This window comes from Nyctereutes procyonoides, unplaced genomic scaffold (genome assembly GCF_905146905.1).
Source record: "Nyctereutes procyonoides isolate TBG_1078 unplaced genomic scaffold, NYPRO_anot_genome, whole genome shotgun sequence".
In the NCBI taxonomy this organism is placed as follows: domain Eukaryota; kingdom Metazoa; phylum Chordata; class Mammalia; order Carnivora; family Canidae; genus Nyctereutes; species Nyctereutes procyonoides.
Window position 1 is genome coordinate 36,224,879 of NW_026575043.1, and position 27,728 is coordinate 36,252,606.

The 27,728-nt window shown below is 53.5% G+C and overlaps 1 protein-coding gene across 2 annotated transcripts; it reads right to left on the reverse strand.

The window, feature by feature from the left end:
- Positions 1-173: 173 nt before the first annotated feature.
- TOP3B (DNA topoisomerase III beta) lies at positions 174-26,851 on the reverse strand. Of its 2 annotated transcripts, none has more exons than XM_055322882.1 (18): positions 26,794-26,851; positions 18,499-18,681; positions 17,272-17,403; positions 15,910-16,016; positions 15,007-15,081; positions 13,492-13,688; positions 12,853-13,009; positions 11,950-12,063; positions 10,174-10,264; positions 8,514-8,668; positions 8,252-8,357; positions 7,416-7,562; positions 7,124-7,297; positions 5,753-5,881; positions 5,130-5,279; positions 4,656-4,756; positions 3,711-3,912; positions 174-2,673 (listed from the first exon to the last, which is right to left on the reverse strand). In XM_055322882.1, the coding sequence occupies exons 2-18, from the start codon at positions 18,566-18,568 to the stop codon at positions 2,192-2,194; spliced, it is 2,589 nt and encodes an 862-aa protein (XP_055178857.1). In that variant the 5' UTR covers positions 18,569-18,681; positions 26,794-26,851; the 3' UTR covers positions 174-2,191. The 2 variants fall into 2 exon arrangements, with proteins under 2 accessions (XP_055178857.1, XP_055178855.1); XM_055322880.1 differs by lacking the exon at positions 26,794-26,851 and adding an exon at positions 26,003-26,750.
- Positions 26,852-27,728: the final 877 nt, after the last annotated feature.

The window sequence follows — 27,728 nt, forward strand, 5'->3', positions numbered from 1 at the left end:
CCCGAATCCTCTACTCCCCTGCCATAGGCCCTCATGCGTCTGCAGGCAGTTATGCCTATCTTCGTGCCCCATTCCTTTACGCATTGCTAGACTCATCGTAGAGCCAGGGGGACCTTGCTCTTGAAACCACCAGCGATGCTGTGACGTTGGAAAGAAGGTACAAACCTCACCCCTGACTTCCAGGACTCCTGTTTGGCTTCCTGTTTCCAGCAGTGCTGCTCTCTTAGAGCGGGCCCTCAGCTTCCTTGGCGTACTTTGAGGTCTTCAAGGACCTGACTGATCCAGGACAGTGGGGGTGAGGGGGTGGGGGGTGGTTCATATATGTAGGTCTGTGGTACCTTTTCCTGCCTAGCAGCCCTGGAAGGGGTGCCGCACTCAATTGAGCAGATGCGCATGAAGTACCTAGCGGCAATGTCACTAGAGTCTCAAAGTGACAGGAATGGGTACGGTCCAGGCCAATGGCCCGTGTCCAGTCAATTCAGCCGGACAACCAGGCCCTGCTTCTGTGAGTCCTGCACAAAGGCCTGGTCCGCAGGAGCTCTGCCCCCCTGTTCCCCCAGAGCAGGCCAGCCCGAAGCTACTGGCCTCCCTGACCTCAAGGGCAGAGGGTGCGGTCCTGAGGAGCACGGAAGGCCGTTCCAGCCAGAGGGGCCTCCTCTCTTCCTGTCCTCCTGCCCCTGTAGCCACACGGGAAGGGCTGTATGCTGTTGGATCATAGGAAATGAAGGGACCCAGACGGCAGACTCCAGCTTTGAATGCCAAGGAGATTCATACGCAGTGGGCGGTTGTGGAGAAAAATGAAGCCTTTGTGATTAGCCCTCCTTGGGGCTGAGCCTCTGTGCAAAATCCCGGTAAGGAACAGCTGGTTTGGGTTTAAAGCCTAAGGTACAGTCTCTGCCCCAGTAAGTCACTCTGGCCATCTACCTGGGCTGCCTTGTGTGGGATCCCAGGGTGGACTGGAGTTGGGTCTCCTTCCCATGGAGAAGGCCCTGGGTCCACCCACGATGTGATAGGGTGGCAGAGCAGTCACAGCCCTGTGCCAGGACACTACCTCCAGCAGATGCGGCCTTGCCAGTGCCCCAGTCTGGTCACAGCCAGAGGGGAGGAGGGAAGGAGCACAAGCATCCTAAGGGTACCCGTTCCCCTGATGCTGCACTCCAGCTTCCCGGGAGCCTGCTCTCAGGTCACCGCGTCCCCTCTCTGCCTCATTATAGGTTTTCTTTGAACTTCTAGAGTGTTTTCACAGTGTTCTAGGGACACTTGGGTTGGTTCTTTGGGGCTTCCCGAGAGGGAGCCTGGAGGGTACAGTGCTTGCTTGGAATGCTGGGTGGTCACAGGTGTATTTATGGAAACTCTTCTCAGCGCCTCCTATGTTCCAGTGGACTGTGAATCTGCTCCCCAGATGGGGAGTCCACGTGCAAAACACTACTGACCAGTCCCTCACAAAGTTGTGTTGCACTGCACCCCCGTGAGAGCCGAAGTAGGGCAAGGGAAGCATGTCGGGGAGGGCAGGCTACAGAGCAGTTTGGCTGATGGATTCAGGCAGGCAGATGGCTGCAGTGGGGCTCCTCGTCACTGACCATGGCACCCTTGCCCAGTTCCTCCTGGTAAGTGGCTGGCCTGCCTCTGTCTCGGACAATAAGGGCTCATGTGAGAAATCAGAACAGGTCCTGGGAGGCCATCAGGGTTGGATGCACCACACACAGAGCAGCTCAGAGCCGCCATCTGACTCCAGTCAGCTGCAGCGACGGCCAAGGTCCAATGAGGACTTCCTTCAGCCTGGCCTCCTCCAGCAGGCCTCCCTCCTACATCTGCCTGGGGTGACAGGCAGTTGGTGCCTTACTTTCTTCTTTGCAGACATCAGGACGCTACTTGTGCACACAGCGACCATGCCGTCCCGCACATACTGAAATATGATGTGAGCCTCGGACTGGGCTTGATCCCCCTTTCTGCACTTGGTGGCCTTCCTACAAGCACCGCCAGCGTGCGGGCAGAGCAAGGGCACTCAGGAGGTGTGTGCAGAATGAAGGGAGAGGTGGGGCAGGGAAGAGATGGGCAGTGAGGACACCACAACCCTCTGGCACCAGTGAGAGGTCCCGAGCTGCTTGCTCTGAAGAAGACAAACTGCATTTTAATGATTTCCGTGGCCCGCAGGAAACTATGTGGAGCCTGGTGAGGGTTGGCGGGGCCGTCATACAAAGTAGGCAGCCAGGGCTGACATCTTGTCCTTTGGCCGTCTGGCACTGGGCTTCCCTGTGGGCCGCCGGCCCCGAGCCCGCCCTCGGCCCTGCCTCCTCCCTGGCCCTCCCCGGTGCATGGGGTGGCAGGAGGCTGCGTGCTTCAGCTCCACCAGCTCCTGGAAGACAGGGTCGCAGAAGACGCAGCCTGTGTGCTGTGTCTCATCACCTGGGAGCGGGGATTTGGCCTTGTTGAAGTCCACGGCGAGCAGGGCAGCCTCACAGGTGGGGCAGGTGTCGGCGGACACCCGCACACGGTAGGCGTTCTCAAAGCAGTGCGCCACCACGTTGCACTTGTTGCAGGCCACCTTCCACTTGGGGCCTGAGGTGGGGTCCAGCACCAGCACGCCGCTCTCACATTCCACGCACTGGCCGATGCCCAGCATGCTCAGTGAGTGCTGGCAGGTGGGGTGTGTGCACTCATTGCAGCCCATGCCTGGCGGGGAGAGGACAGCCCGTGATGTGCACCCCCAGGCCCTCACCCCCCAGGGCCTTCTCCCAGGCCCTCACAGTCCAGATCCTTCATCCTAACAGAAAGTGTTCCTCTCTACCTTGCTCACCCTGGCTCTGGATTCCCCCGCTGCCATTGGCCCTGCTTCTCTGTTTCTCTAAAACCTCCTCAACCTCTGAGTACCAACCCCTCAATCATTTCCAAAAGGCCTTCCTGGTGGCCTCCAGCCACGTCCATCCTCCCCTTCCACAGCTAATTCCCAGGAGCTCCAAGTAGCTCTTATGCCACTAGGTCACACGTGGCCATTAGTTTCCCTGGAAGATGCTGGAGGTCAGGGAAGGGCCTCAGTGACCCCAGCAGCTCAAATGCAGACTGCTCCTGTCTCATAAGTGAAGCTTGAGTCAGAAGGGGTGCACTGAGACCCCTGAGGGCTGCCCAGGCCCCCAGGTGAATGTGGGTAGATGCCTCTTGCTATACCTTGTTCTTGTCTATAGCATGGGATGATGATACCCCAGGGGCTGAATGAGGTATAATGGAGACAGCACAGCAAGGGTGAGTGAGCTGGGCTCTGGAACTCCCTCGCCCCCAGATCCTCGTCCCACTTGGACACATTTTCTCCTTTCTCCAGTAATAACTGAGAGAATAGAGAACAGTGGTGAATGCTGAGGGTGCACCCTTTGCCACGAGGGCCCCTCAACCTGCTGTAGCCTCTCTCATCCTAGCCCAGGATGGGGGCTCATTGCGCCTACTGCCCAGATCTCGAGTGAGCTAACTATAGTTGCCTGCTCAATTTGGACTGCGATGAGTAGTGGCAGGCTGGCTGGCTATGCCTCAGCAAGGCCAAATACACCCTAGGTCTCCTATCCCTGTGCCAGCGAGGGGGCTGGGACAGGGGAAGGCCCCTAAGAATCCAGCATAATGTGGGGCAGGGGCTAGGGCTGAAGAGGCACCACAGACACCCAGGGGGGATGGGGCAGCCTTGCCTTGGGGCAAGCAGTTGAGGCCCAGAGACTGGCACTCACCTTTCTTCATGTCTCGGAAGGGCGGGTGGTTGGAGCAATAGGGGCACAGTGGGTAGCTCTTGCCCCGAGAGCCCGATGACCACAGGACCAGCTCGAAGTCATCCAGTGGACACCGGAGCTCCTTGTAGAGCTTGATGGTGCCATTCTGGGGGAGGGTGTAGGTCTCGTCACAGTGTGAGCAGTGTAGGCGGCTTGGCTTGGCCTGCAGTGACACCAGGGAGGGAGCCTGGGGTCATGAGGCCCCCAACTCTCCTGCCCACCCTCTCAGAATATGGAGGTAACAGGTAACATGTAATGCCTAATATATATAATATGTAATATATAACATGATACTTGACACAAACATACAATATGTAACAAGTTGTGTGTAAGTTATACATGATACAGAAAATACACCATGTAATAAATACAGTTACATATATCATATATGCAGCCTAATACACTGTTTACATGATACAGGAGTACTGTGTAAGACCTCATGCATAATTCACGTGTATATCTCTACATATGACGAGGAATACAGACACAGGGTAATACGTAACATACAATACATAATGCGTAACGTGTAACGTTTTGCCAGGTAACGACCTCTCAGGCCAGGACCAGTCTCAGGATACCTGCTGCGTGTGTGAAGAAAGGCAGTTCTAATAATCCCTGCACGTATGTTAATACCCAGGATGGCAAATAATGTGTTGTCAGGAAAAAACAGCCAGTGTGTTTATGCAGCCTCACAGCTTTACATGTTCCTGGGGTCAGGGGTGCACTGTGGGGGTTTGTGGGCAAGGCTGTCATAGGCCACTCGTGCCTGAATGACAGCCAGGACAAAGACTCCTGCATGACCAAAGGTAAAGTAGAGGCCTCTGGAGGCGGCCAGACTTACCCGAGTCTGTGCATAGGGGGCCGGGGGCCAGAAGGGGCAGTGGGTGCCCCTTCACCCCCACTTACCTGAATGTACTTCATGAACCGGTGGCACTTTCCACAGCGGGAGAGGGGCTTGCCCGTGGCCGCCAGGGGTGAAAAAGACACCTCCATCAGCTCGTCCATCCCTGAGGGCAAGCAGTGCGGGGAAGAGTCACATCCTCCAGGCTCCCGGCAGCCCACCTCCACCTCTGACAGGCAGGTGGAGGGGAAGGCACCGTGAGTGGGCGCGGATCTGAGTGAGCGTGTCTCCATCCCCGAAGGTGCGGGGGGGAACAGGATGGCAGAGCTGCAGCCTTGTTGGTCACCTGAGCTGGGTGCCTCGCGAGTGGTGTTAAGACGTCCGCTCCTTAGCCCCGAAGACTGCCCAGAACCCACGGCCTCGCTCTCCCAATGGAGTCCCAGAGCCCAGAACCCAAATCTCGATGCTGGTCCCGCACAGCCATGATGGCCCTGGCCCAGGAGCCTCTGGCCCAGTGGTAGGGAAAGAGCGGGCCTCACCGGCGATGGAGTCTACGAAGTAGTGGAACTTCCTCTTGAAGACGTCCAGCGTGTGGCCCAGGACCTGGCGGTAGTCAGCCTTGCCCTGGGCGATCAGGTTCAGCTGCTTCTCCACTGCGCTGCGGATGGTGGGGAGCACGAGCTCTGCATCTGCAAGTGGCGGGGGCCCCGTGAGCACACGCACCGAGTGCCCGTGGTCGCCCCTAACAACTCAGGCTGGAGCCCGGAGACCCCGGGCCTTTCCTGATCTACCCAGAAAATCCTGTGTGGAGGGGCCAGGGACACCCCATCTCTAGGACTGTGTCACAGTTCCTGGAACTCCTCAGGCCAGGTCTGTGCTCTGCCATCTTCCTTGGTCCCCTTGGAACCTCTCGGGGAACAGAGCGCACAATTCCAAAGGAGGACCTACGCCCCACCTGGAGCCCCCTAACACCTCCTGTTTTGGATTCTCTGCCCTTGTCCGTTCCTCCACCAACCGCACGGAGTCCCTCCTGGGGCACATCCTGAGGGGGCTGGTGTGGCATCCTTGCAGTGGGAGCTGGGGCCTCGCATAGGGGGCCCCACAAAGGCCGTGGGCTGAAAAACGTGCCGTCACAGCCCAGGCAGCAGCCAGCCGGACTCACCAATCTTGTAGTAGCCGTGCACCAGGACGATGCCCAGGTTGGTGGGTTTGAGGCGGCGCCCGCTCTCCACAGTGACATAGTTGCGCTGGCAGATGTTGTTGATGTGCACGGGGATGCTGGCATCTGTCCCTGAAACATGCCAATGCCCTGCTGTTCCGCCACCTGCTCCCCGCCATGCCAGGCTCCACCTCTGCCCCACCTGCCCCAGGACCCCTGGTTCACAGCTCCCTCCCTCTGCTTCCGGCTAGTACCATGCAGGGCACCACTGCGTGTGTTTCAAGAATCATCTTATGAACCCAAGAATGGCCCTCCCAGGTCCAGCGCCGGGTGCTTAATCCTCCTCTAAGACAAGAGGCTCACAGAGGTTAAGGAACTCCGCCAGGGTCACGGGAGCTCATTTTACTTGCCCCTCACACCTGGTAAATATGACCTCCTTGGTTGCTCCTGCCTCAATCCTGAGCCACCCATCCTTCTGGAACCAGGACTCAAAACCCCTGAACACAGAGACTCCCATGCTCGCTGCCAAACTGACCCCTGAAACCTGCTCAGTATGGCCCATGTTCTGGCTCCTAGATCCCGTGATTGGTTTCTAAGGCGGCATCTCCCCTAGAGACTTCGGGGTCACCTGGCACTGCCAGATGCTGCCTTTATTGCACCCCCGTGCTGAGAAGCCCCCTTAGATGGTGCTCAGAGGCTAAGGAGACCACTGAGGTACCACACTTGAAGGATGATGTTGGGGTTGGGATCTGAACCCAGCACATACCCTTCTGTGCCTGCTGCATTCTTGCTAGCTGCTGGAGCAGCAGCTCCCCCCTAGGGAGAGCCTCTTCATGCAGCCCTGGGGCCTCCTGGCCCCCCATCTTGTTCAGGAGGTCTCAAGAGTCCTCTTTGCAGACACAAACTCATTTTGGTCATGGGGTCTGGGGAGCCATGGATGTCTTGTCAATGGGGAAAGACAGAGGATGCTGGGGGAGCAGCACCCACACCCCACAGCATCTGTACCTGAGGACCCAGGCCCCCGGTAGAAGTAGGCTCAGCTCTTCAGCTGAGGTCTCCACTGTCACCAGAACCCCAGCCTCAGATGAGATGTTCCCTGCCAGTCACCTGTCACGATTGTTGGTGACAGAGCAGAAGCCAGGTACAGCAGCAGGTACAGAGCCACGTAGCTGGTGCGGCACATCAGGGAACAGGCACTTCCCATCAGAGTGAACACTGCCTGGGGAGCTGACCACAACCTGGGTCCCAGTTACCAGGTGCTGGGCACAGACGGGTCACTGGGAAGCTCTGGATGCACCGTCTCCTGGACCCCAGTCCTGGGATGGAGACCTTTGGGCCCGGGGCTGGGGCAGGCAGCAGGGCAGGCGCACCCACCGATGCCGTGTTTCTCCATGAGTGTGATGAGCTCAGCCTCTGTCAGGTAGTCGGGCGGGTTGGTCTGCTTCTCTAGCATCTTCATCTCACTCACGGGAAAGCAGTTGCCCCTCTGGCAGGTGGGCAGACTCTCCTCCAGAGGCACACTCTGCCAAGGCATGATCTCCGTGAAGCCTGGGGAGACAGGGTGCTGCCCCTCAGGGTCCCATCCCAGGCAGCCCAGGCCCGATGGAGAATGTTCCGTCTGTCTGTGGAGGTTTGGGAGAAGCCACGCTGGCACTTGCAGTTTTACCTGGAGAGATGACGGTTTTCCCCGTGCACGTGAAGCGCTCAGGCCCGATTCTGAAGGAAATGGAGCTCTGGAGGTACTTGCAGTCATAGCTAACCGTGGCGATGAAGTGTCTGGTGATGTATTCATAGAGCCGCCACGCCTCACTCCCTGCAACAGGCACGGGAGCTGGTCACGGGCTGGGGGCTCTGGCTCCCCCAGCGCTCTCACTCAGGCAGCAGGACCCTGGCTGTCGGCACAGGATAGTAGGGCTGGCCTGCACCGAAGCTCGAGAGAGGAGGAGGAAACACAGGAAGGGAAAACGAGGCTCCCATCTTCTAGCCTGCTTTTAGTGGGACTGTTCTTCAGGGCCTGGCCAGTCCACAGGTAGTGACTTGCCACCATCACCTGAAACTTGGGCTGTGCACAGTGGCTCCTGTCTCTACCTATACAGTTCCCCCTTTCTCTGCCTCCTCCCAGGACACAGGCCACCAGCACTGGCTTGGTCAGGTGGCAAGACTGGGCCCTAGCACTCCCTATCTCGGTACTGTCCTGTTCTGTCTTTGCCCATCTGTTTCATCTTCCTGCCTCCTGCGAGCAGCCACCTGCCCCCTGCACTCAGGTACACCACCACACACTTGCTGCCACCACTTCACTCCTGCCTTGTCTCATGCCACAGAACACAACTTTCAGGTGACCCCCTCTGCCACAGCCAAGGGCAGGTGGGAGAGGGAGGGAGCCTCCACATTGCCAGTGGGGCCTGACACTGTCCAAAGGGGCCGTGTGACTGTAGCTTCCAACCCAGAAGCTTGGGCTGTGTGTATGTGTGTGTGTTGAGTGTTGGGAGGAGTGCCCAATACCTAATTCAGCCTCTGTGGCAGACCTCATGGGGGTGATGGGAGGATGGTCGCCGGCATCATGGCCTTTCCGTGGCCGGTTGATACCTTCCGCTAACAAGCGCTTTACCTGAGGGAGAGAAGACAAGGCAGTGTGTGAGTCTGGGCACAGCTACCCCTGCCCCTCCCCAACATGGAGGGGGCCAGCATCAGTTCTGGCTTTGGCCAAAGTGTCTGGGCTGGTCCCAAGACTCCAGCAACAAGTGTGCACAGTGGCTCTGCTCACCGTGTCGGCCCAGTAGGGGTGGTTGGCCTGCTGCCGCAGAGGGCCCCTCAGGTCAAAGTTCTCGGGGTAGTGGGTGGTCTCAGTCCTCGGGTAGCTGATGTAGCCTTGCGTGTAGAGGCGCTCGGCGGTCTGCATGGCATGCTGTGGCCCCATGCCTGTGAGAGATGGCAGGCTCAGCTGGATCAGGATGCCAGGGGTGACTAGGTCCCTGCCCATAAGCCAGGGCACTCAGGCTCCCCACCAAAGGTGGCCAGAGCCTCCTGGTAGGTGAGGGTGGTTCTGAATGGGCACAGCTAGAGCCCAGAGCTGATGGCCAGGCACCAGTGTCTGTACAGATTATCCAAGGCGGAGGCCCTGAACCTGTGAAGGTGGACTCAGGAGAGGGATGCTCCAGTGTCACTCTCATGACACTAGTGGCTATGTTGATGAAATGTGCCCTGAGAGTGCCGATCTCTCATACCCTGGCCATGGAGTGTATGGGGTCAGCCTCCGGGTTTGCTGATGTCCCAGTCAGACAGAGAATTATTAGCACATGCTCCCTGCTCTGAGCCCCTTGGGTGTTTCTGTCCTTGAGGCGCTTTGGGACCCCTGAGGGAGAGCTTGTCTTTCTGCTTTTCCCTGACCAGCAGGGCCTGGCCCTCAGCTATCCATCAATGTCACTGTTGCCCCCTGAGGATCTCCGAAGGGGCCATTCTGCAAGGACACTGGCCAGCTTCCTCAGGCTGCAGAGGCCACCAATGCCTTGAGGCCCATAGCTGTCAGAGATTGCCAAACCCCTTCTCATGACCATGGAAACGAGGCTCGGGGAAGTATACCAACGCTGGTCACACTTGCGCTTGCAGAACACAAGCCTGGAGCGCCGACCTCCTACCCTCGGCCTCTCCCTACCCTGGGGAAGTTGCTCTGGGGTGCTAATGCCAGGATGCCCCTCTCGGATAGTGGCTATCATTCCCTCTGGTCTTGCGAGGATGCGCCATTTCAACCACTTCATCCTCAGAACCCACCCACAGAGATGGTCACAGTGTTTGCCTTGTTTTCCTGTGAGGAAATAGGCTCTGGGACAAGAAAGCAAGTAGCCAAGCTGAGCTCGGACCAGAGCTCGGTCTGGAGCTGGAACTCCATGGTCTAATGCCTCTGCGGGGACTCTACTGAGCCAATGACATGCGAGGGCCTGCCCTGCAGGCGGTCCCTGACCACGGCCTTCCATGTGATCAGCCCTGGCAGCAGCTGCATGGATGTCTAGTAATAAAAAACAGTCTCACTTTTCTCCATGTAAATTCAAAGAAGCTGTTGAGTATTAACCAATAATCCTCTGAAATGGGATCCTCCTGCATGTTTGTTAGTTTGTTATTAGTTATTTCCACTCTGGAATTTAAGAGAAATTAGCTCAGCATTAGGCTCAGATTCCCACTAAGTCTTGCAAGATACTGCAGGTGGGCTGTGGCTTGACACAGGTTAACATGCAAGGGGCTATTCAGCACAGGTGAGTGGGGGCGGCGGCGGGAAACACTCGGCACGGGTGAGCGTGGAGGGAGAGTGCTGGCAGAGGTGAGAGCATCAGCGCTGCCCTGCAACCCTAGGCACTGCACCAGGGCTGAATGGCTCACTGTGTCCCACCCAGGAAGTCTTTTGTGGGCTTTAGAGGAACATCCCTACATACCCAGAGAAGAGCTAGCGACACGCAGCATCTCCACAGTGTTGAGGGCGAGGGGCCTCTGCTTGGCTTTCTCTTTCCTGCTCGTAGCCTCCACCTACGAGACAGAATAGGTTCAGGGATTCGGGGTGGCAGGAGCAAAGACACCACAATAGAGAATCAGGATGTGTGGGCCGAAGGGTCTGGTTTCATTCAATTGGTCTCCCTGCTTCTCAATTTCACTCTTCTCCGTGGTCTCAAGACTTGACTATGTATTCAGTCTGAGGAAGGGAAAAAGAAAGAAAATTCTTTTCTGGGGAACTTTCTAGGGAAAGAGAAAACAGAAGAATGGGGAAGAGTCAGAAGGGATTACAAACTCAAAATCCTACAGGAGCCAGAGACAGCCAGGCCAATGGGACGGCAGGTGAGGCCTGAGGCAGGCCACGGAGTGCAGGCCCACCTTGGGCAGCCACTTGCCTCTCAGTGCACCCAAGTGCTCCCACCAGGGGTTACTGGTGTTGCTACATCTTCCAGTTTGTCAACAAAAGCTGCAAATCAGGCATTTTATGTGAAATCTTGTAGTTTTCCAATGTTGGTAACTGTTTTGAAATGTTTGTAAACAGCATGTAGTTTAAATAAAATATCAATCAGCTACAAACTCTGGGCTGAACAGTTGTCAGAATAGAGGACTGTCTTGCCTGTGGCTAATACAATCCAAACAACTGTGATGCTTTGCCCCTCCCAACACCACAGACACCAGCCACGCATTAGGGCAGTGCCTTGTGGATTCCAGAAGGACAAATGTGGGGGCAAATTTAGTCCAAAATGGGTGTGTGCTGCAGTGGAAGCTGGGATCACTATGGGTGAGACCTGGAGATGGTGGCGAGGGGTATCCTGAGAACATGATCGAGGATAAAAGCGTGAAGCAGGGACGTCTGGATGGCTCAGCGGTTGGGTGGCGCCCTTCGGTTCAGGTTGTGATCCTGGGATCCAGGACTGAGTCCCAAATCTGGCTCCCTGCAAGGAGCCTGCTTCTCCCTCTGCCTATGTCTCTGCCTCTCTCTTTCAGTCTGTGTCTCTCATGGATAAATAAATAAATCTTAAAAAAAAAAAAAGTGTGAAGCAGCTTTGGAGGAAGTTCTGGAAGCCTCCATCAATTGCATGTCTAAGCAGAGGGCACCCAAGGAAATCTTGAAAAGGACGAGAAAGCAGCTGAAGAAGGCCAGGCCGTACCTGCACAACTGTGGTAGCTGGTAAGGCTGTGGGCCATTGCAGTGGTGGTGGAATTGCCTCCACCCCAGGCAGCCAGCCCCCTGCCAGGTGGCATCACCCTCTTCCTAAAAGCCCAGCACATGACTCTCAAATTCATAAAAAACCTGAGTAAAAAACACAGCACCATAAAGGCCAGGAAAGCTGACTGAGGCTGGGATATCCCATGCTAGCTGTATGACCTCAGCCGAGTTCACTGACGTGCACACAGGTCCCTCTAGAGTTGTTAGCGTCCGTATCACAGAAAAGGCACATTGGTGTGAAATGGAGTCCTGCCAAAAAGAGATAATGCCCCTGGGGTCACATGGATAGGGGCTGCAGGTCGTGGATGTGGGGCAATGCCTGGTACAGAGCAGGAATGTAGCACACAGTTACTGCTTGCATCAATAACTATCCATCTTTCTACAAGATGTCTATTTCCAGAAAGGAAAGAAGGATGGGACCCTAGGTCACGAGCTACTCTTCTAGCCAGAGGCATCCAAGGTCTACCCCTGCTCCGAGCAAACGTGACAGATACACATGGGGCAGGCCCACCTGGGCTTCCTTCTCCAGCTTTGTCATGTTTAAAAACATCTGTGCGATCTCCCGGTCGAACACTCGTACTCGGTCCCAGTCCAAAAGAAGAGATCTGTCTTTATCGGCACTGACCTATAAGAAAAAGTACAAAGGCAGACGACAGGAAAGAAAATGTCCAGGTGAGCACACACTGCCAGGGAAGAGAATCGAGGTAGATGAAGCTGGTCCTCCTCTGGGAAGAAAATGGTCCCGGCTCTAAGGTCTCAAAGCCATACCTATACGGGTGTGCAGAGGTGCACAGATATGTAGGCTGAGACCCGGCCCTGTCCCAAGGAAAGGCTGCCTTGACTCCAGGCCTCTCCCCTGAGATTAGGCAAGTAGTCTCATAAGGGGAGCCCAGAGCCAAGGCTGCTGTATCCTTAAGGGTATTGGAACCTCCATCACAAATGCCATCCCTGCCCACCCTCTGACACCTGGCCAGCACTAGGTGTAGTCCTTACAGGGGGCCCCAGCCCTATGTCAACCAGACCAGCTCTGTATTGCTTTAAATCCTGTAAGAAGCTTACACGGACGGCATTATTTGGAGAAATGGTTCTAAGACTTCAAAAAGTCTGAAAGTCAGTGGCTTATGGCCCTTGGTCCAAACCTCGGACCTGACCATCACAGCTGACTGTTCTGAGGCATGATCTACCCGGCCCCCTCCCCCTCAAGGCTGAGTTCATTCTTGCCTCTCTAAATTCAATGCATTCAGGCCTATGAAGGCTGGGATCCCTTCCCTGAGCACCCCACAGACCACTCTGGCGTCCCTCCTCTGTGCCCTTGGCCTCGGGGGTTTAATGGGCTGGATGATGATAGAAGACCCTCAGAGTCCACAGCCCGAACCTGGAAAGACCCAGCGTGTGTAGGGAAGGGAAAGCAAACCTTGGCCTGCAGCACCCAGTACGTCTCCGGTTTGAAGGACTGGATTTTATCATGTCTCTCCACGCAGAAGCCCAGGGTAGGGGTTTGACATGGCCCAAAGGAGATGAGGGAACTGTCTAGATTGCCATATTTTCCCTGGAAGTACTTAGTTTGAAATCTACAAGGAGACATGGGGTAGAGAAAGATATTCTGGTCACGTATGCACTCAAAGCGACCATCATTAATCGCCCACGTTGAGTCCAGCATGGGGCCAGCTGGCGGCAGTGCCCCTGCTCAGAAGACAGGGGACAGAGTGAGAATGTGGCTCAGCACAGGGGCCGGGAAAGGTGTGTGTGGGTAGAGAGGAATCATGTGTTTGCACACATGGCACGGAAGGCAAGAGAGAAGAGTTTCCACCCATCCTGGGGCTGGGAAACCCTTCTATTATATTCTAAGCCCTCTACCCTCTCCTCAAGACCCATGCAGTGAGACAAACACCCTGCTTATCAAGTGGTGCCTTGTGTGGTCTGACCAGCCAGAGAGACAGTTGCCTTCAGGGTTTTTAGAATATGGACACTGGCCTAGTACTAACCAGGCCCAGGGGCAGCAAATGGGGACCCGTGAGGCAGGAGCCCTCGCCAAAGGGAGGGCAGCCGGCACCTGGTGAACGCACAGCCGATGCGCAGGTCCAGTTCTTGCCTGGCGTCCACCGACAGCGCCTCGTTGTGGTCTGGCTCGCCCAGGCGGGCCATGGCGGCACAGATGTCCGTGTCTGTGATGGAGCTGAACCTAGCCCGGAACACGGTCTTTTCGCCACTATGGGTTGGATTCATGACGGGCAGCACAGCGTCCAGGACCTGGGGGAGGCAGCCCAGCTGTCACTCACCTTCCAAATCTCTGCCTCCACGCCTCTCATGTGAGGGCTCCTCTCTGGGGCTGAACCTTGCTGGTGTAACTTCCTCTCCATCCTGCCAGACCCTCCTCCACCTCCTTCCCTGTCCAGAAGTCTCAGTCTCTCCACACCACTCCTGCTACATGGCTTCTTTTCCTTCCACTAACAAACTTGTTCAAACACCCCCCTTACTACCACTTTCTCTCATCTGCCTTCACCCCTGTCAAACCAGGAAATGCTAATGCCACGACACAGGGAAACTCAGTCATGAAATCCACCCCACTTGACCCATTTCCCTTCCTTCTAGAGGGCAGAGTGCAAAGAGGGGTGGGTGGAACTCTTAAGAGGCTGAAGAAAAGCCAGGGAGGGAAAACAGAATGAAGAGGAAAAAACAAAGGGCAGGAGCAGGGAGGGCACAGGGGACTCCCACCTTAGGGACTGAGGGATAAGCCCAGCAGGGGGCCTGGAGCCAGACTCACTACGAAGGCTGTGCAGTGGGAGGGCAGTCACACTGGACCCTGGCCATGTAGATTCTTTGGTGGGGGGTGCCTTTGTTGCTGAGGGGAGAAAGCCCCCTGAGCTTCCGCCCCCAGGGAAGGAGCAGCCCCATAGGGGTGGGGCCAGGACAAGAGTACCTGGGAAGGGACAAAGCGTGATCATGTTGACTGAGGGTGCTGTGCTGGAACTTGGGGTGTCCTGAGCTCCCTCTGCCACACAGGAAGCATTTCCTGAGCCCCAAAGTGTAAAAGGCTCTGGGTGAGAACTGGGGGTGCAAGAGGCAGGAGCATGAGCTGCACCAGGGGACACCTGCAGTCAGGAGCCGTGTGAGGGCGTCACAGCCACAACAGAGGCAGACACCTGTGTCCTTGCAGGGAGGGTGGAAACAAGACGAGAGGGGGAGGCTTGATGGCATCTTGGAGGGACGGTGAAGGCCGGAAGTGAGAAAAGCAGGAAGAAAGGTAGCTAAGTGGCAACCAGCTTTGGCCATAGGTCCCTGAGAGGTGCCCAGAAGGCCTGAAAACCCTCCCATTCACTGAGAAAATTCTGCCCTCTGTATGTTTGCTCACACAGTGCACCCGAGCAGGGGAATAGGTAATACCCCTCTGCCCTTGGCAGAGTCCATACATTTCAAAGTGTCTATGCAATTTCCAAACTAAAGGAGGAAAAAAAGGCATTTCTAAGGCAACGCAGCAGATTCCCAGCCGCACCCCCGGGATGGCGCAAATGCGAGGACAGGTCAGTGGGAAGGCTCGAACTAAGGACAGCGGTGGGCCCCCTCTTACCTCAAAACAGATGTTCTCTCCCTCCTTGTCACAGTCCAGCCACAGCACAATATAGTCGCAGCCTTTGCCCTCCACCTGCCACAGAGTACACAGTGACTGGCCCCTCCGTGGCCTGGCCCGTAGTGCCCACCGACGGTGCTCCCACCTGCACCCTGAGCCCCATGGAGCAGGACTGCCACCCAGACTGGGCCCTGGCTGAGCAGCGGCGCTAGACGCAGTTAGGCTGCCTTAGCCACTCAGAGAACTTCATTCAGGACTTTGTTTTTTGGACACAGTGAAATTATAAATGCAAAATGATCTTAACCCCCAAAACTGCATGGGAAGAGGGCTGAAATAAGCCTAATGGTGGTTGTCTTAGGTAGTGTGATTATATATTTTTTCTTCCTTCTACTTTTTAATATTTCCCATAATGTGTGTGCATTTAGGATTAGAAAAACCGCCACCACCAAAAAACAGTTTAAAAAGCAGAATTTCGGGATCCCTGGGTGGCGCAGTGGTTTGGCGCCTGCCTTTGGCCCAGGGCGCGATCCTGGAGACCCGGGATCGAGTCCCGCGTCGGGCTCCCTGCATGGAGCCTGCTTGTGTCTCTGCCTCTCTCTCTCTCTCTGTGTGACTATCATGAATAAATAAATAAAATCTTTAAAAAAAAAAAAGCAGAATTTCTGCTCTCCAGGGTTGAGTGACGGCTGCCCAGGTGGGCCAGTGGATGGTTGTGAGAACAGCCTGAAAGGTGCCTCGTGGGCCAGCAGGGGGAGCTCACAGAAAGGGCTGCGAGGCCCACCCAGGGCTTCCAGCAAAGGCCTCCAGTTCATGAAAGAGAGGAGGACTCGGGAGACCACCTGCAGTGCAGAGGGCCCAGAGTAGAGGCTTCTCAAGTGCCCATGCCCTAGCACGCCCACACACCTGCAGGAACTTCACCATGTTCAGCTTGGGGTTAGCCTCCTTCTTCTCTGTTGGGGCTTGGCTGAACAGCTCTGCGGGGTCCACCTTGTCCCATTTGTTGTACTTTCCTACAAACCATAGCCACAGTGACAGCTGAATCACACTTCTTGGCTCACCAAGCTTGATCTCTTCAATTGTCATAGGCTCAGGAGGAGAGGGAGGCTTGGAGAACAATTTGCCCAGGGGAACCCCACAATTGGAGGCAGAGCTGGGCCTTCATTCCCCTGGGCTGCTGAGGTGACACCACACCTTGGTCACCTCCAGGAGCCACCGCTGGGCAGGGCTGCTGCTGCTCCAGCCTCACTTCAGGACATGCCCTGTGGCTGGAGCGCCATTCCTGGGCTGGCTCACTTTGCCCAGAGCACTGAACCACACCCCTCCTACCTGTCTTCTCTTCCAGCCTGAATAGCTGCAACTCTCCCCCTACCCAGCACTTGACTGCACACGTGACAGGTGCTCAGGGGAACCCCATGGGGAATCAGTCTCTTGGGCTTCGTGTCTGGTACATCTACCTACTTCTCTACTCAGTGCTCAGTGCTTGAGAGCTTAGCCCTCTGGCTTTCTTTTTGTCCCCATTTCGTACAGCCTGGGAGAACGGGGTCATACAGAGTCAAGTTCAAATCCCAGTTCCCCACCTGCTGGCTGGTGATAAAACTCAAGAGTCCAAATGCTTGGCCACACGACTGAATCAATGTCCTTGTTGTCACTGGGCAACAAGAAGTATTGAGACTTTGCTGTGCACTAAGCTCTCTTCCTTCACCGTCACACTGAGTCCTCAATTCTAGGAAGTGGATGGCACTATCGTAAGACTAACATCATATATGTGGAACAGAAATTTCTAGAGGCTCCAGTCCCAGCCCATGAGCCTGTAGAGTATGAGACAGAGCCTAGGCTGGAGTCTCTCATCAACCACAGGGCCCTGCATGTGGCTCTGCTGGGTCACTAATGCTGGCCCTTCCAAGGTAACAGATAACAAAGATGACAATGACAGCCACCAAACGACCACTGGACAACAGTCACATTCACCTCCCAAATGCCTGCATGGGCCAGCCCCTCTGAGGTGGGCATCCACCACCTCTACGAAGCACAGGAAGGAGCATAGGGCATGCAGTGACTAAGGGGTGCCTCTGGGATGGGGACCCACGGGCATTGAGCTCTAAAACCTGGGTTCTAGGTGACCCAGGACCTGCTGGCCTCAAGACTCATGGGCTCTGCACTAATTTGTCTGCCTGGAGCCCTCCCTGGCTCCATCTAGACTTGGGGCAGCACTTTGCCGGGCTTCCCTCAGTGGGATAGGGGTTGGGCAAGGTGCAGGGGGCTCACCCAGGAAATCCAAGGTCATCACATGACCACAGACGGATGTCATCTTGAAGCGGACAGGCTGGCCAGCGAAGGTCCCGCTGTACTCATGCACGGAGCATGTTCCGTTCAGCCCTTTGTGGGAGGACATGTTTCCTGCAGAGAAGCACAGTGATGGCTGCTCCAGCAGGCCACAGCCACCACAGAGGCCCCAGACCCAGAAGCCACCACTCACAGGGCCAGAGTCCCCCTTCCCCAGAGCAGTCAGTGGCAGCGTTCCTTAGGCCACTGCATGTAACAGTGCTGACGAATGTCGTGGTCCTCAGGGGAACACCACTCATTGCTAACCAACCAGCACGGTATGCTCACCACGCAGAGCCCTGGGCCAGCTGAAGGCCAGGAGCACCCTCTCTGAAGACTCTCCACAGCAGACGCTTGGGCCCTTCCTCTCATTTCTGCCTCACTTCTTTCAAACTTCACCAGGTCTCCATGGACCTCCTCATTACCAAGTCCCTTGACATCTTCTCATGCTCCCCACTGACAGCCTCTCAGCTGAACTTTCTTAGCTTCTGTGAATCGGGCACTTCTCAGCTCTCCCCTCCCCTCCAAAGAGACACCAGCCCACTGTCCTAGCCTAGGGGAGGTCACGGTGGACATAGGCCATTTCTAGGTACCCAGAGCACCCAAGCACCCTTCCTATCTGGAGGGAAGTCAGAGATAGGAAGGAAAGGAGCACCCCACCAACTACCCCAGTGGCCAGGATGGAGTTAAGGGACAGATGTCCCCTTAGTGCCCTGGTGTCTCAGGAGGGCTATACACCAGGGCCAGCCTAATGCTGCTCTTGAGTGACATGAGGCACACAGGCTGCAGCTATAGTGGTTGAGGGCAGTGGCAAAGCTCCTGTGGCGATGCTGTCTGTGGCATGGCCTCAGACTTAGACCAGGGTGAGATCTTGGCTCTGTATTCTTCCTTCTAGTGAATTCTCTTTTTGTGTAAGTTACCAGGGCTGGGTGCTGTTTTATGACCAACAGTGGACTGCCCGGTGCTATGCTGTGAATGGCGTCTGTACCTTTTGGGAGTCCTGGACCGCACACTGGATGTAGCAGTAAATGCACCCACAAAAACTAATACTGAGATGCTTCAGTAACACCCACTGTCCTGAACCAAGTCAATTCCAGAGGGCTGGAGTCACACTCCAGAAAAAGAAAGAAATGACCATGTTTAGTGATTCCTCCCACAAACCCGCCCTACCCCGAGAGAGGATTTTAGCAATGGACTGGGCCAAGGATGGCTTTTCTGCAACCATGAGCACGGTCTTCATCTTGTCTGAAAGCTGCCCGGGGCTTTGGCCCTTCACACTCCAGTTTCAGAGGGATGGTGATGAAGTTCAGAAACTGCTCTTCTGCAGCTCAACACTACCATCAATGCTGACTCCTAAAGAGAAGAAAGACACACAGAAAACAAATGCTTCTAATGGAACCCCTACCACCAAGAAGGAAACTCATTTTAAAAAAACAAAAACCAAAAAAAAAATAAAAAAAATAAAAAAATAAAATAAAAAAACAAAAACCAGCGGCGCCTGGGTGGTGCAGTTGGTTGAGCATCAGACTCTTGGTTTCGGTTCAAGTTTGACCTGAAGGTAGTGAGACGGAGGCTTGTCTCAGTTTCCATGGTCAGTGGGGAGTCTGCTTGGGTTTCTCTCTCCCTCTCTGTCTCTACCCCTGCTCATACATGCTCCCTCTCTCTCTTGAGTAAATAAATATTTTTTAAATGTTTAAAAAATATTTTTAATTTATTTATGAAAGAGAAAGAATAAGCAGGGGTAGCAGCAGAGGGAGAGGAAAAAGCAGGCTCCCGCTGAGCAGGAGCTCAATCCCAGGACCCAAATGAGCCAGCCGGGTGCCCAAAAAATAAATCTTTTTTAAAAACCCAAAAAGCAAAACACAAGTAGACACAATTTCTTTGGGATTCCTGGGTGGCTCAGTCAGTTAAGCGTCTGACTCTTGATATCAGTTGAGGTCTTGATCTCAGGGTTGTGAATTTTCAAGCCCTGTGTTGGGCTCTGCGTTGGGCATGGAGCCTACTTAAAAAAAACAAAAAACAAACCCCCCCCCAAAACCCAAACTCCACACATAGGGGTTTCTGGCTGTCTCAGTGAGTAAAGCATGTAACTCTTGATCTCAGGGTTGTGAGTTCAAGCCCCACACTGGGTGTAGAGTTTACTTAAACAAACCTGAAGAAAACGAAAAAGAAGACATGGGATAAACCAGGGCAATGGAACTGGCTTAGAAACAAACACCTTGGGAATTTGGGTTCCTTTGGCAGAAGTTGATGTGGCTCCCTGACATCAGGTCAGTCATGTCACCAAATCCGTGCTAGGAAGACTTGGGGGCCTTTGGATCTGGACTGACAGGCTGGGGTAGGGCAGATGGCCAGCCCTCCACCCAGAGCACACCTGTTTGCTCCCCAGGGCTGAGAGCAGTACCTCCACCTCAGCGGAGCTTCGGGATGCCCTGGGAGATTTTCTGTTTTTGTTTAAGATTTATTTTATTTTTTTTTAATTTTTATTTATTTATGATAGTCACACAGAGAGAGAGAGAGAGAGGCAGAGACATAGGCAGAGGGAGAAGCAGGTTCCATGCACCGGGAGCCCGACGTGGGATTTGATCCCGGGTCTCCAGGATCGCGCCCTGGGCCAAAGGCAGGCGCTAAACCGCTGCGCCACCCAGGGTTCCCATTGTTTAAGATTTATTTGAGAGAGAAAGAGAGATCGCATGCAGGCGGGGAAGGGGCAGAGGGAGAGAAGCAGACTCCCCACTGAACAGGGAGCCTAACTCAGGGCTCATGATCCCAGGACCCTGAGATCATGACTCCAGCTGAAATCAGGAGTCCTCACACACTCAACTGACTGAGCCACCCAGGCGCCCCACCCTGGGACATTTTATAAAATGCAGATGCCAGGCCATGTTCCCTAGATCTTTCTGATCCAAAATAGGCCTGAGACCCATTGGCCAATGGAGTCCAGACCCCAGTAGTACTCGACAGCCCCTATCCAATGGGCTCCAATCTACCTTCCTACCTGCCTTTCACAATCTCTAGCATTGCAGATCATGCTCTGGCCAATTAAACTAGACACCATATCTAAAGAAAAACATATTCTTAAGCCTCTGTTCCCTTGCTTGGAATGTACCACCAAGCCCAGAGAATGCAGCTTGACTGTCTGAAGGCCTGGCTCTAGTGCCAACTCTTGGTTAAAGAGCTCTCCCAACACCCTGAGGCGGGACAAAACATTTCCTGCTGCCCCGAGTCCTTTACAACAGACCGCACCATGCCACAGTTAGTTACTGTCTCATTCAACCCCAGCACATGAGTGGTCTGAGGTCTGGATCACTGCTGGCCACTGTGACAACTGGTTCCATGATTGCTACAGGACATTTAATTCCTGCTGTCTTTTTGATCACTATATATATGGCCTTGACATTGACAAATATGACACTGTATTAAAAAAAACCAACCCAACAATATGACTGCTACTGAAACAACTGGGCAACCTTCTGGGTGGGCTGGGAGGGTTAAAGCTAGATTCCTACTTTATTTATTTATTTAAGATATTATTTATTTATTCATGAGACACACACACACACACACACACACAGAGGCAGAACAGGCAGAGGGAGAAGCAGGCTCCATGCAGGGAGCCTAACGTGGGACTTGATCCCGGGTCTCCAGGATCATGCCCTGGACCGAAGGTGGTGCTAAACCGCTGAGCCACTGGGGCTGCCCTAGACTCCTACTTTAGAATTGCCACCAAAACAGATTCCAGACCTGGCAGAAACTTATGCAAAAAGATCAAACCAGAAAAATACTAGGGGTGCCTGGGTGGCTCAGTCAGTGAAGTGTCTGTCATTGGCTCAGGTCATGATCCTGTGGTCCCAGGATTGAGCTCCCTGCTCAGTGGGAAGCCTGCTTCTTCCTCTCCCTCTGCCCCTCTCACCACTTGTGCTCTTTCTCCATCACGCTCTTTCTTTTGTTCTTTTAAAGGGCTTTTTTTTTTTAAGATTTTATTTATTCATGAGAATACACGGAGAGGAGAGAGAGAGAGAGAGAGAGAGAGAGAGAGAGAGAGGCAGAGACACAGGCAGAGGGAGAAGCAGGCTCCATGCAGGGAGCCCGATGTGGGACTCGATTCCAGGTCTCCAGGATCACGCCCTGGGCTGTTGGCGGCGCTAAACCACTGAGCCACTGGGGCTGCCCTCCATCACTCTCTTTCAAATAAATAAAATCTTTAAAAAAAAAACAAAAAACAAAACAACAAAATACTAAAGAAAAATACTAAAAGAAAACATAAACTTTGGTATGAAGGAAAGACACCTAAGGATTTCAGAAGCTCAGAAACATATCTCATATTTGAAAGCATTTGCTTTCTTTTTCTGTGAATGGTCTATTCCTATTTTTTTTACCCTTTCTCTCCCCAGACTGCTGTTTTCTCATTTTTTTTTATTTTTTATTTATTTTTTTTGTTTTCTCATTTTTAGTAATTGTTTTATATAATGAGGAAATTAGCCCTTTGTGATATGATGGCCAACAACACTTGTAATGGCAAATTAGAAGTAAAATAAGCCCATGCTTATCTCACTAGCAATGATCACAGGATGAGCACATGTGGAGGAGGGTCTGGTGACAGGCAAACTATGAAGGTAGGTGGCTGAAGTAAAACTGAAACAACCTCTGTGCAGAGCAATTAGACGATCTCTCTCAAAACTACAAGTGCACATCCCCAGCAATCCCACCCCTGGGAATGAATTCAATCACCCTACCAGAATTTATTGAGCACATACTACATGCTCAGTATGTGTTGCTATGTGCCACGTGGGACAAAGTCCAGGCATTAAGACCCACAGAGGATTGGGGGACGGTGCGGAGGGCAGTTTCAGACTTTGGGTTTGCTCTGAGGGAACTGGGAGGTAGCAACAGGAGCCTGATGACCTGACTTCAAGTGTTCAAGAGATCCCTCTGGCTCTAAGAAGGGAGTCACCGGGCCCCTGGGGGCAGCAATGGAGGTGCTGAGGGAAAGTTGGGGTCTGGGGCTGATTCCCAAGGCAGAGCCAACAGGACTGAGAAGGGGAAGTGAGGCAAGTGCAGAATGACTCCAGTGTCTTTGGCCTAGGGAGCTAAAGGATGGGATTCCTATCTGTTGAGATGGGAAGTTAGGAGGAAGGAGCAGTTCGGGACAAAGATGCAGGAGCTGTCAGGTATCTTAAATGTGAGCTGCCTAATAGCCAGCTGGGCCATGGAGGAGGCGGTGGCATGTGGTGGCATGTGGAGCAGGGAAAGGAGCCCAAGTTGGGGGCTGGGGAGATAAGGTGACTCAGGAGAGGGGAGATCCTCAAAGGCCAGAGAAGAGGCACTTGGGTTGGTGGCGGGGGTGGGTAGGGCGGGAGGGGAGGCGGGAAGTCATTGCACATCACACATCGAAGGCTACAGATACTTGCAGGCTGGGGGAGGTGATAATGGAGACCTGACATTGGGGTCTGGAGACCTACAGGCGCCAGGTGACCTTGATGGGAGCTGTTTCATGCAGGAGTGCCAAAGGTAAAAGCCTGAGGGGGGTGAGCTCAAGAAGACCTGGAAGGAGGGAAGAGGAACAGTGAGTAGGTTTTTACATTTTAAGATAGAAGGATAGAAGTAGTAGAGGGAAAAAAGAAGATGCAGGAGGTGAGGAGGAAATTGATGGAGTGATGTCTCTGGGTGGGAAGCAGTGGCTGTCCTTGGTCAGAGGAGGGCCCCTCTAAGAAGTGCAAATGTCAGCAGGTCAGCAGTGAGGACAGGAGATGGCACTGGGGGCAGGCTGCCAGCAGGGGAAGAGCTAGATTTAGCAGGGATAGGATGTGCCAGGTGAGTAGGAGTGAGAGGGTGAGGGGAAAGATACTCTAGGATGGGCGAGGAGGAGGGGACAACGTGGGAAGGTCCACACAGGGCATGCGCTGGTGGGGTCTAAAACCTTTATGTGCTAGAGTGGGGAGCAAGGGTCGAAGAAGAAGAAAAAAAGTCAGAGGGCAAGGTGCCTGGGCACTGGTGTGGGGGCCTGAATGGCGTGGGAGATGAGGCCGCAGGGGGACAGGAGACTGCAGAAGCAGTGGGCACTGGCAAGACTGTCCACGTGGACACTGGGTTCCTGAGGCAGGACACAGCAGGGAACACACCGCCGGGGAATTCCCTGCAGCATTATCAGTCAGAAGACATTAGAAACGTTCTAGTGTATGCCAACAAGGAACTGTTAAATAAAGTGTGGCAGACAATGGAACACCAAGCAGCAATGAGAAAGAAGTGCATCTGCTCCGTAAATACTAATGTGAATTGAGTTTCAGAGAAATTACATGAAGAAGTGTGTGACTGTACAAAGCACTGCCATCTATGGATGTGTGTGCACACACACACACTCAAGAAATGGCAAAGCAACCACCTGGGGGCAAGGGTGGGGTTAGGGTCTGGAAGCTGGACCTGGGGGGGCCTTCTGCTAACCATACTTCCTTTTGTACTTGTTACATTTAGTGCAGTGGACACACATAAGTGGTCAAAAAGAACTACGATTTAGAAGTACGGAAGAGGGGCGCCTGGGTGGCTCAGGTTAAGTGTCTGACTTTGGCTCAGGTCATGATCTCAAGGTCCTGGGATCAAGTCTGGTATCCATCCATCCGGCTCTGCACTCAGTGGGAAGTCTGCTTGAGATTCTCTCTTTCCTTGGAACACTTGGGTGGCTGAGCAAGTTAAGTGCGCCTGCCTTCCGCTCAGGACGTGATCTTGGGGTCCTGGATCGAGTCCCACATTGGGCTCCCCGCATGGAGCCTGCTTCTCCCTCTGTGTCTCTGCCTCTCTCTGTGTTTCTCTCATAAATAAATAAAATCTTAAAAAAAAAAAAAAGATTCTCTCCCTCTGCTTCTATGTGTGTGTTTTCTCTATCAAAAAAAATTTACCTGTGAAGTGAATAATAAAAACTTATAGATGCCTAAATTTTTTAAGATTTTATTTATTCATGAGATACAGAGAGAGAGGCAGAGACACAAGCAGAGGGAGAAGCAGGCTCCATGCAGGGAGCCCGATGTGGGACTCGATCCCGGGTCTCCAGGATCACACCCCGGACTGAAGGTGGTGCTAAACCGCTGAGCCACTCGGGCTGCCCTAGATACCTAAATTTTAAAAACAGACTTTACATCTATAGGACTACTGCAAACACTTCTCAACATCCTTTTTTCCTATGGTGTTAAAATTTCTACAAGTTTTATATTTCTACTACTCTTCTTTGTACCTAAGGATCTTAAACACTTTCAGGAAATAAAGAACAGATTCTTCTCTACAGATCCCTTTAGAGTAACATTTTGTCCTAGCATCTTCAAAGGGAGTACCTCATTTATCCAGGGCTAGGGATATACCTTGACAGCGCCCACGAAGGCACACCGGCATCCATACCCATTTCAGATCACCTGTCCACATCAGACCAGTTGCTATTCCACACTGTTACATGTAGGTCTTTAGCAGTTCTGGCTCTAGTTCAACAGTTTATAGTTCAATTCTGCATAAGGACTTTGTAATGATCTGAGTATCACTGATTTACTGGGAAAAATGTATGACTTTAAGGATTTGGAATCCTGGGAAAGGGACCCTGGTGATGATCTGGTACAGACGTCTCAAGGAAGAACAAATTAAGACTCAGAGAAAGAGATTCTCCAAAGGTTACCTGGAAAGTTTGTTGAGTTGGAGCTGAAACTCCTGCTTCTCTGAGATACTTTTTTGTTTTTTAACTGCACCAGGGTCTACCTCTTAAAAGAATTCTGCAGTCTTAACTGATTAATTTTCTGTGGTTATTTTGGGGCCTATTTTTCTATTAGGGCACACTCCAACTTCAAAAGGGAAATTAGGGATGTCTGGGTGGTTCAGTGGTTGAGCATCTGCCTTTGGCTCAGGTCGTGATCCAGGGTCTTGGGATGGAGTCCCACATTGGGCTCCTCATGGGGAGCCTGCTTCTCCCTCTGCCTGTGTCTCTCATGAGTAAATAAGTAAAATCTTTTTTTTTTTAAGGGGAAATCAATGAGAATAAAAGCTGAAAGCAGTGGTTTGCAAACTTCTATAAACCATCATTATACCATATGCCGTCTTAAAACCCTTTGGCTGTACTGTTATTACTTAAGTGTTTGCATTTTTTTAAAAGATTTTATTTATGTATTCATGGGAGACAGAGAGAGGCAGAGACATAGGCAGTGGGAGAAGCAGGCTCCTTACAGGGATCTCAATCCCTAAACTGGGATCACGCCCTGAGCCAAAGGCAGACACCCAATCTCTGAGCCACCCAGGCGTGCCAGGTTTTGGCTTTTTAAAAAAATCTTAAGGCAGCCCCGGTGGCTCAGCGGTTTAGCTCTGCCTTCAGCCCAGGGCGTGATCCTGGAGACCCTGGATTGAGTCCCACGTTGGGCTCCCTGCATGGAGTCTGCTTCTGTCTCTGCCTGTGTCTCTGCCTCTCTCTCTCTTTCATGAATAAATAAATAAAATCTTAAATGCATATTATTTTTAAAGGGAAATTTGATCGCCTTCTTTTCCGTAACCTACGTGGTTAATCAAATTTGATCTCGTTGCCTCCTAAGCTGCATCTGAAGTTGGTTCTCTCATTTCAAAAGGGAGAATCAGCAAGTGCTGAGGGAGTGTTGACAGCAAACAACACAAACTGGAACTGTAAAGTGAGAGTGTCAGGTCGGCCACTTACTACCGGTCGGCGGACTCTCAGCAGCAGTATCAGCAACGGTGGGTGCCCTCGGGGGGTCACGGTACACAAAGTCCTCCCCTGTCAGTCTTACGAACAACTGAACTTGGCTTGGGGGTGGAGGCCCAGCAGTGGCGCAGACAGCATTGAGAGCAGGGTCTCCACCTGAGCAACTTAACCCGGTGCCGCGGGGTCCGGAAAGCAAGCCCCTCCTCTGCACGCAAGCCCCGCTCTGCACGCTGCCGCTCTCTTCAACCTGGCCCGTCACGCCTCGAGGCTGGCCTGGTCAGTTTTCTGACTACGAGCGAACCGAGGTTCAGAACAATTCGGCCTAGGCCCAGGCGACCTTTGCCACGGCTCTAGGGGTACCTCGGGGCTCAATGGCCATCAAGCCCACTCTGGGCTGACTTTCCCACGTCCTGCTCCCGAAGGCTGAGTGACAAAGAGGCAGGATAAGACCAGTCTTCCTTTTCACCTGCGAGAACTGATTCCGGCGAGTCCGTCCACCAACAACTCGGAGAAACATACCCGGGTGCCCTCAAGGCTGAGCCGGGCCCGGGGCGGCAGGCGGCCCCCCGCACCTCCGTCTCCCCACCTGTGGCCGCAGCCCGCACCTCAGAGACCCGCGGGAGGGTCGATGGAGGTCGCCCCTCACCACCTCCCGGCACCCCCACCGCCAGCCCCGGGGTGCGGGCGCCCCCGCCGGGAAGCAGGGCGCGGGAAAGCAAGGAGCCGCCTTCTCTCCCACGCCCCGGGGCCCACCTCCCCGGCGCTTCCCGCCGCCCGCCGCTCACCCGCAGCCCCACCGCGGCTCCCGCCGGGGCTCCCGCCGCAGCTTCCGCTCGGGGGGCGGACTCGGCAGCCTCCACTTCCGGTCCGGCCGCGGCGGTCGTCCCCGCGGCTGGCGTCCCCTCGCCTGCCCTCCGGGGCGCGCACGGCCGCGCCCGCGGGTTCCGTGGCTCGCGGGTACCGGCCCTGCCTCCTGACCCCTCCCCGCGGCCTCCCCGAACCCTCCACCTTATTCTTCTCCGCCACCGGGAAAGCAAGAAAGGCAACTGTTACAATGATCGTAAAAACGGAATGATAAATATGGAAATATATATGCTGTTAATAATTAAAATAATCAAAATTGCAGATGAGTGTATAGCAGACTCTTTTTAATGCTGTGACTGTGGAATGAACGAACGAATGAATGAATATAAAATCTATCTGGAAGATGAATTGGGCAATAAAAACAACCTTTTTTTGTGTGTGTTAAAGCATTAGGATTATGGAAGGCTTAAAAAACTTTTCATGAAAAAAAAAAACTTTTCATGGCCTTATTTAAATATCTTTTATGGTGTCCCTAAATATGTTTTAAGTAATAGCAGACACACATTTCCCCTGCTCCCTGTAGGCACTTTCTCCAATCTGCCTTTTTTGGAGTAGGAGCCCTGAAAGATGCTCTGGACAAAGAAACATCTTACGGTCAAATTAAAGTCGAGAAATGCCAAGAATTAAAAGTCATAATGAGACTCATTTTCAAAATGGAACTGATTCCAAACCCACTCCTTGGCAAGGTCTCCGTCTCCAAAATGGCAGCTTCATCTTCCTGGTTGCTTAAGCCCAATGTCTGACAGCGTCCTGGATTCCTCTCTTTTTCTCGCTTATTACTCATCTGAAAATCCTGCCATCCCTGTCTTCAAAATATATCTGAGATGCAATCAATCCTCCCTGCTTCCACGGCCAC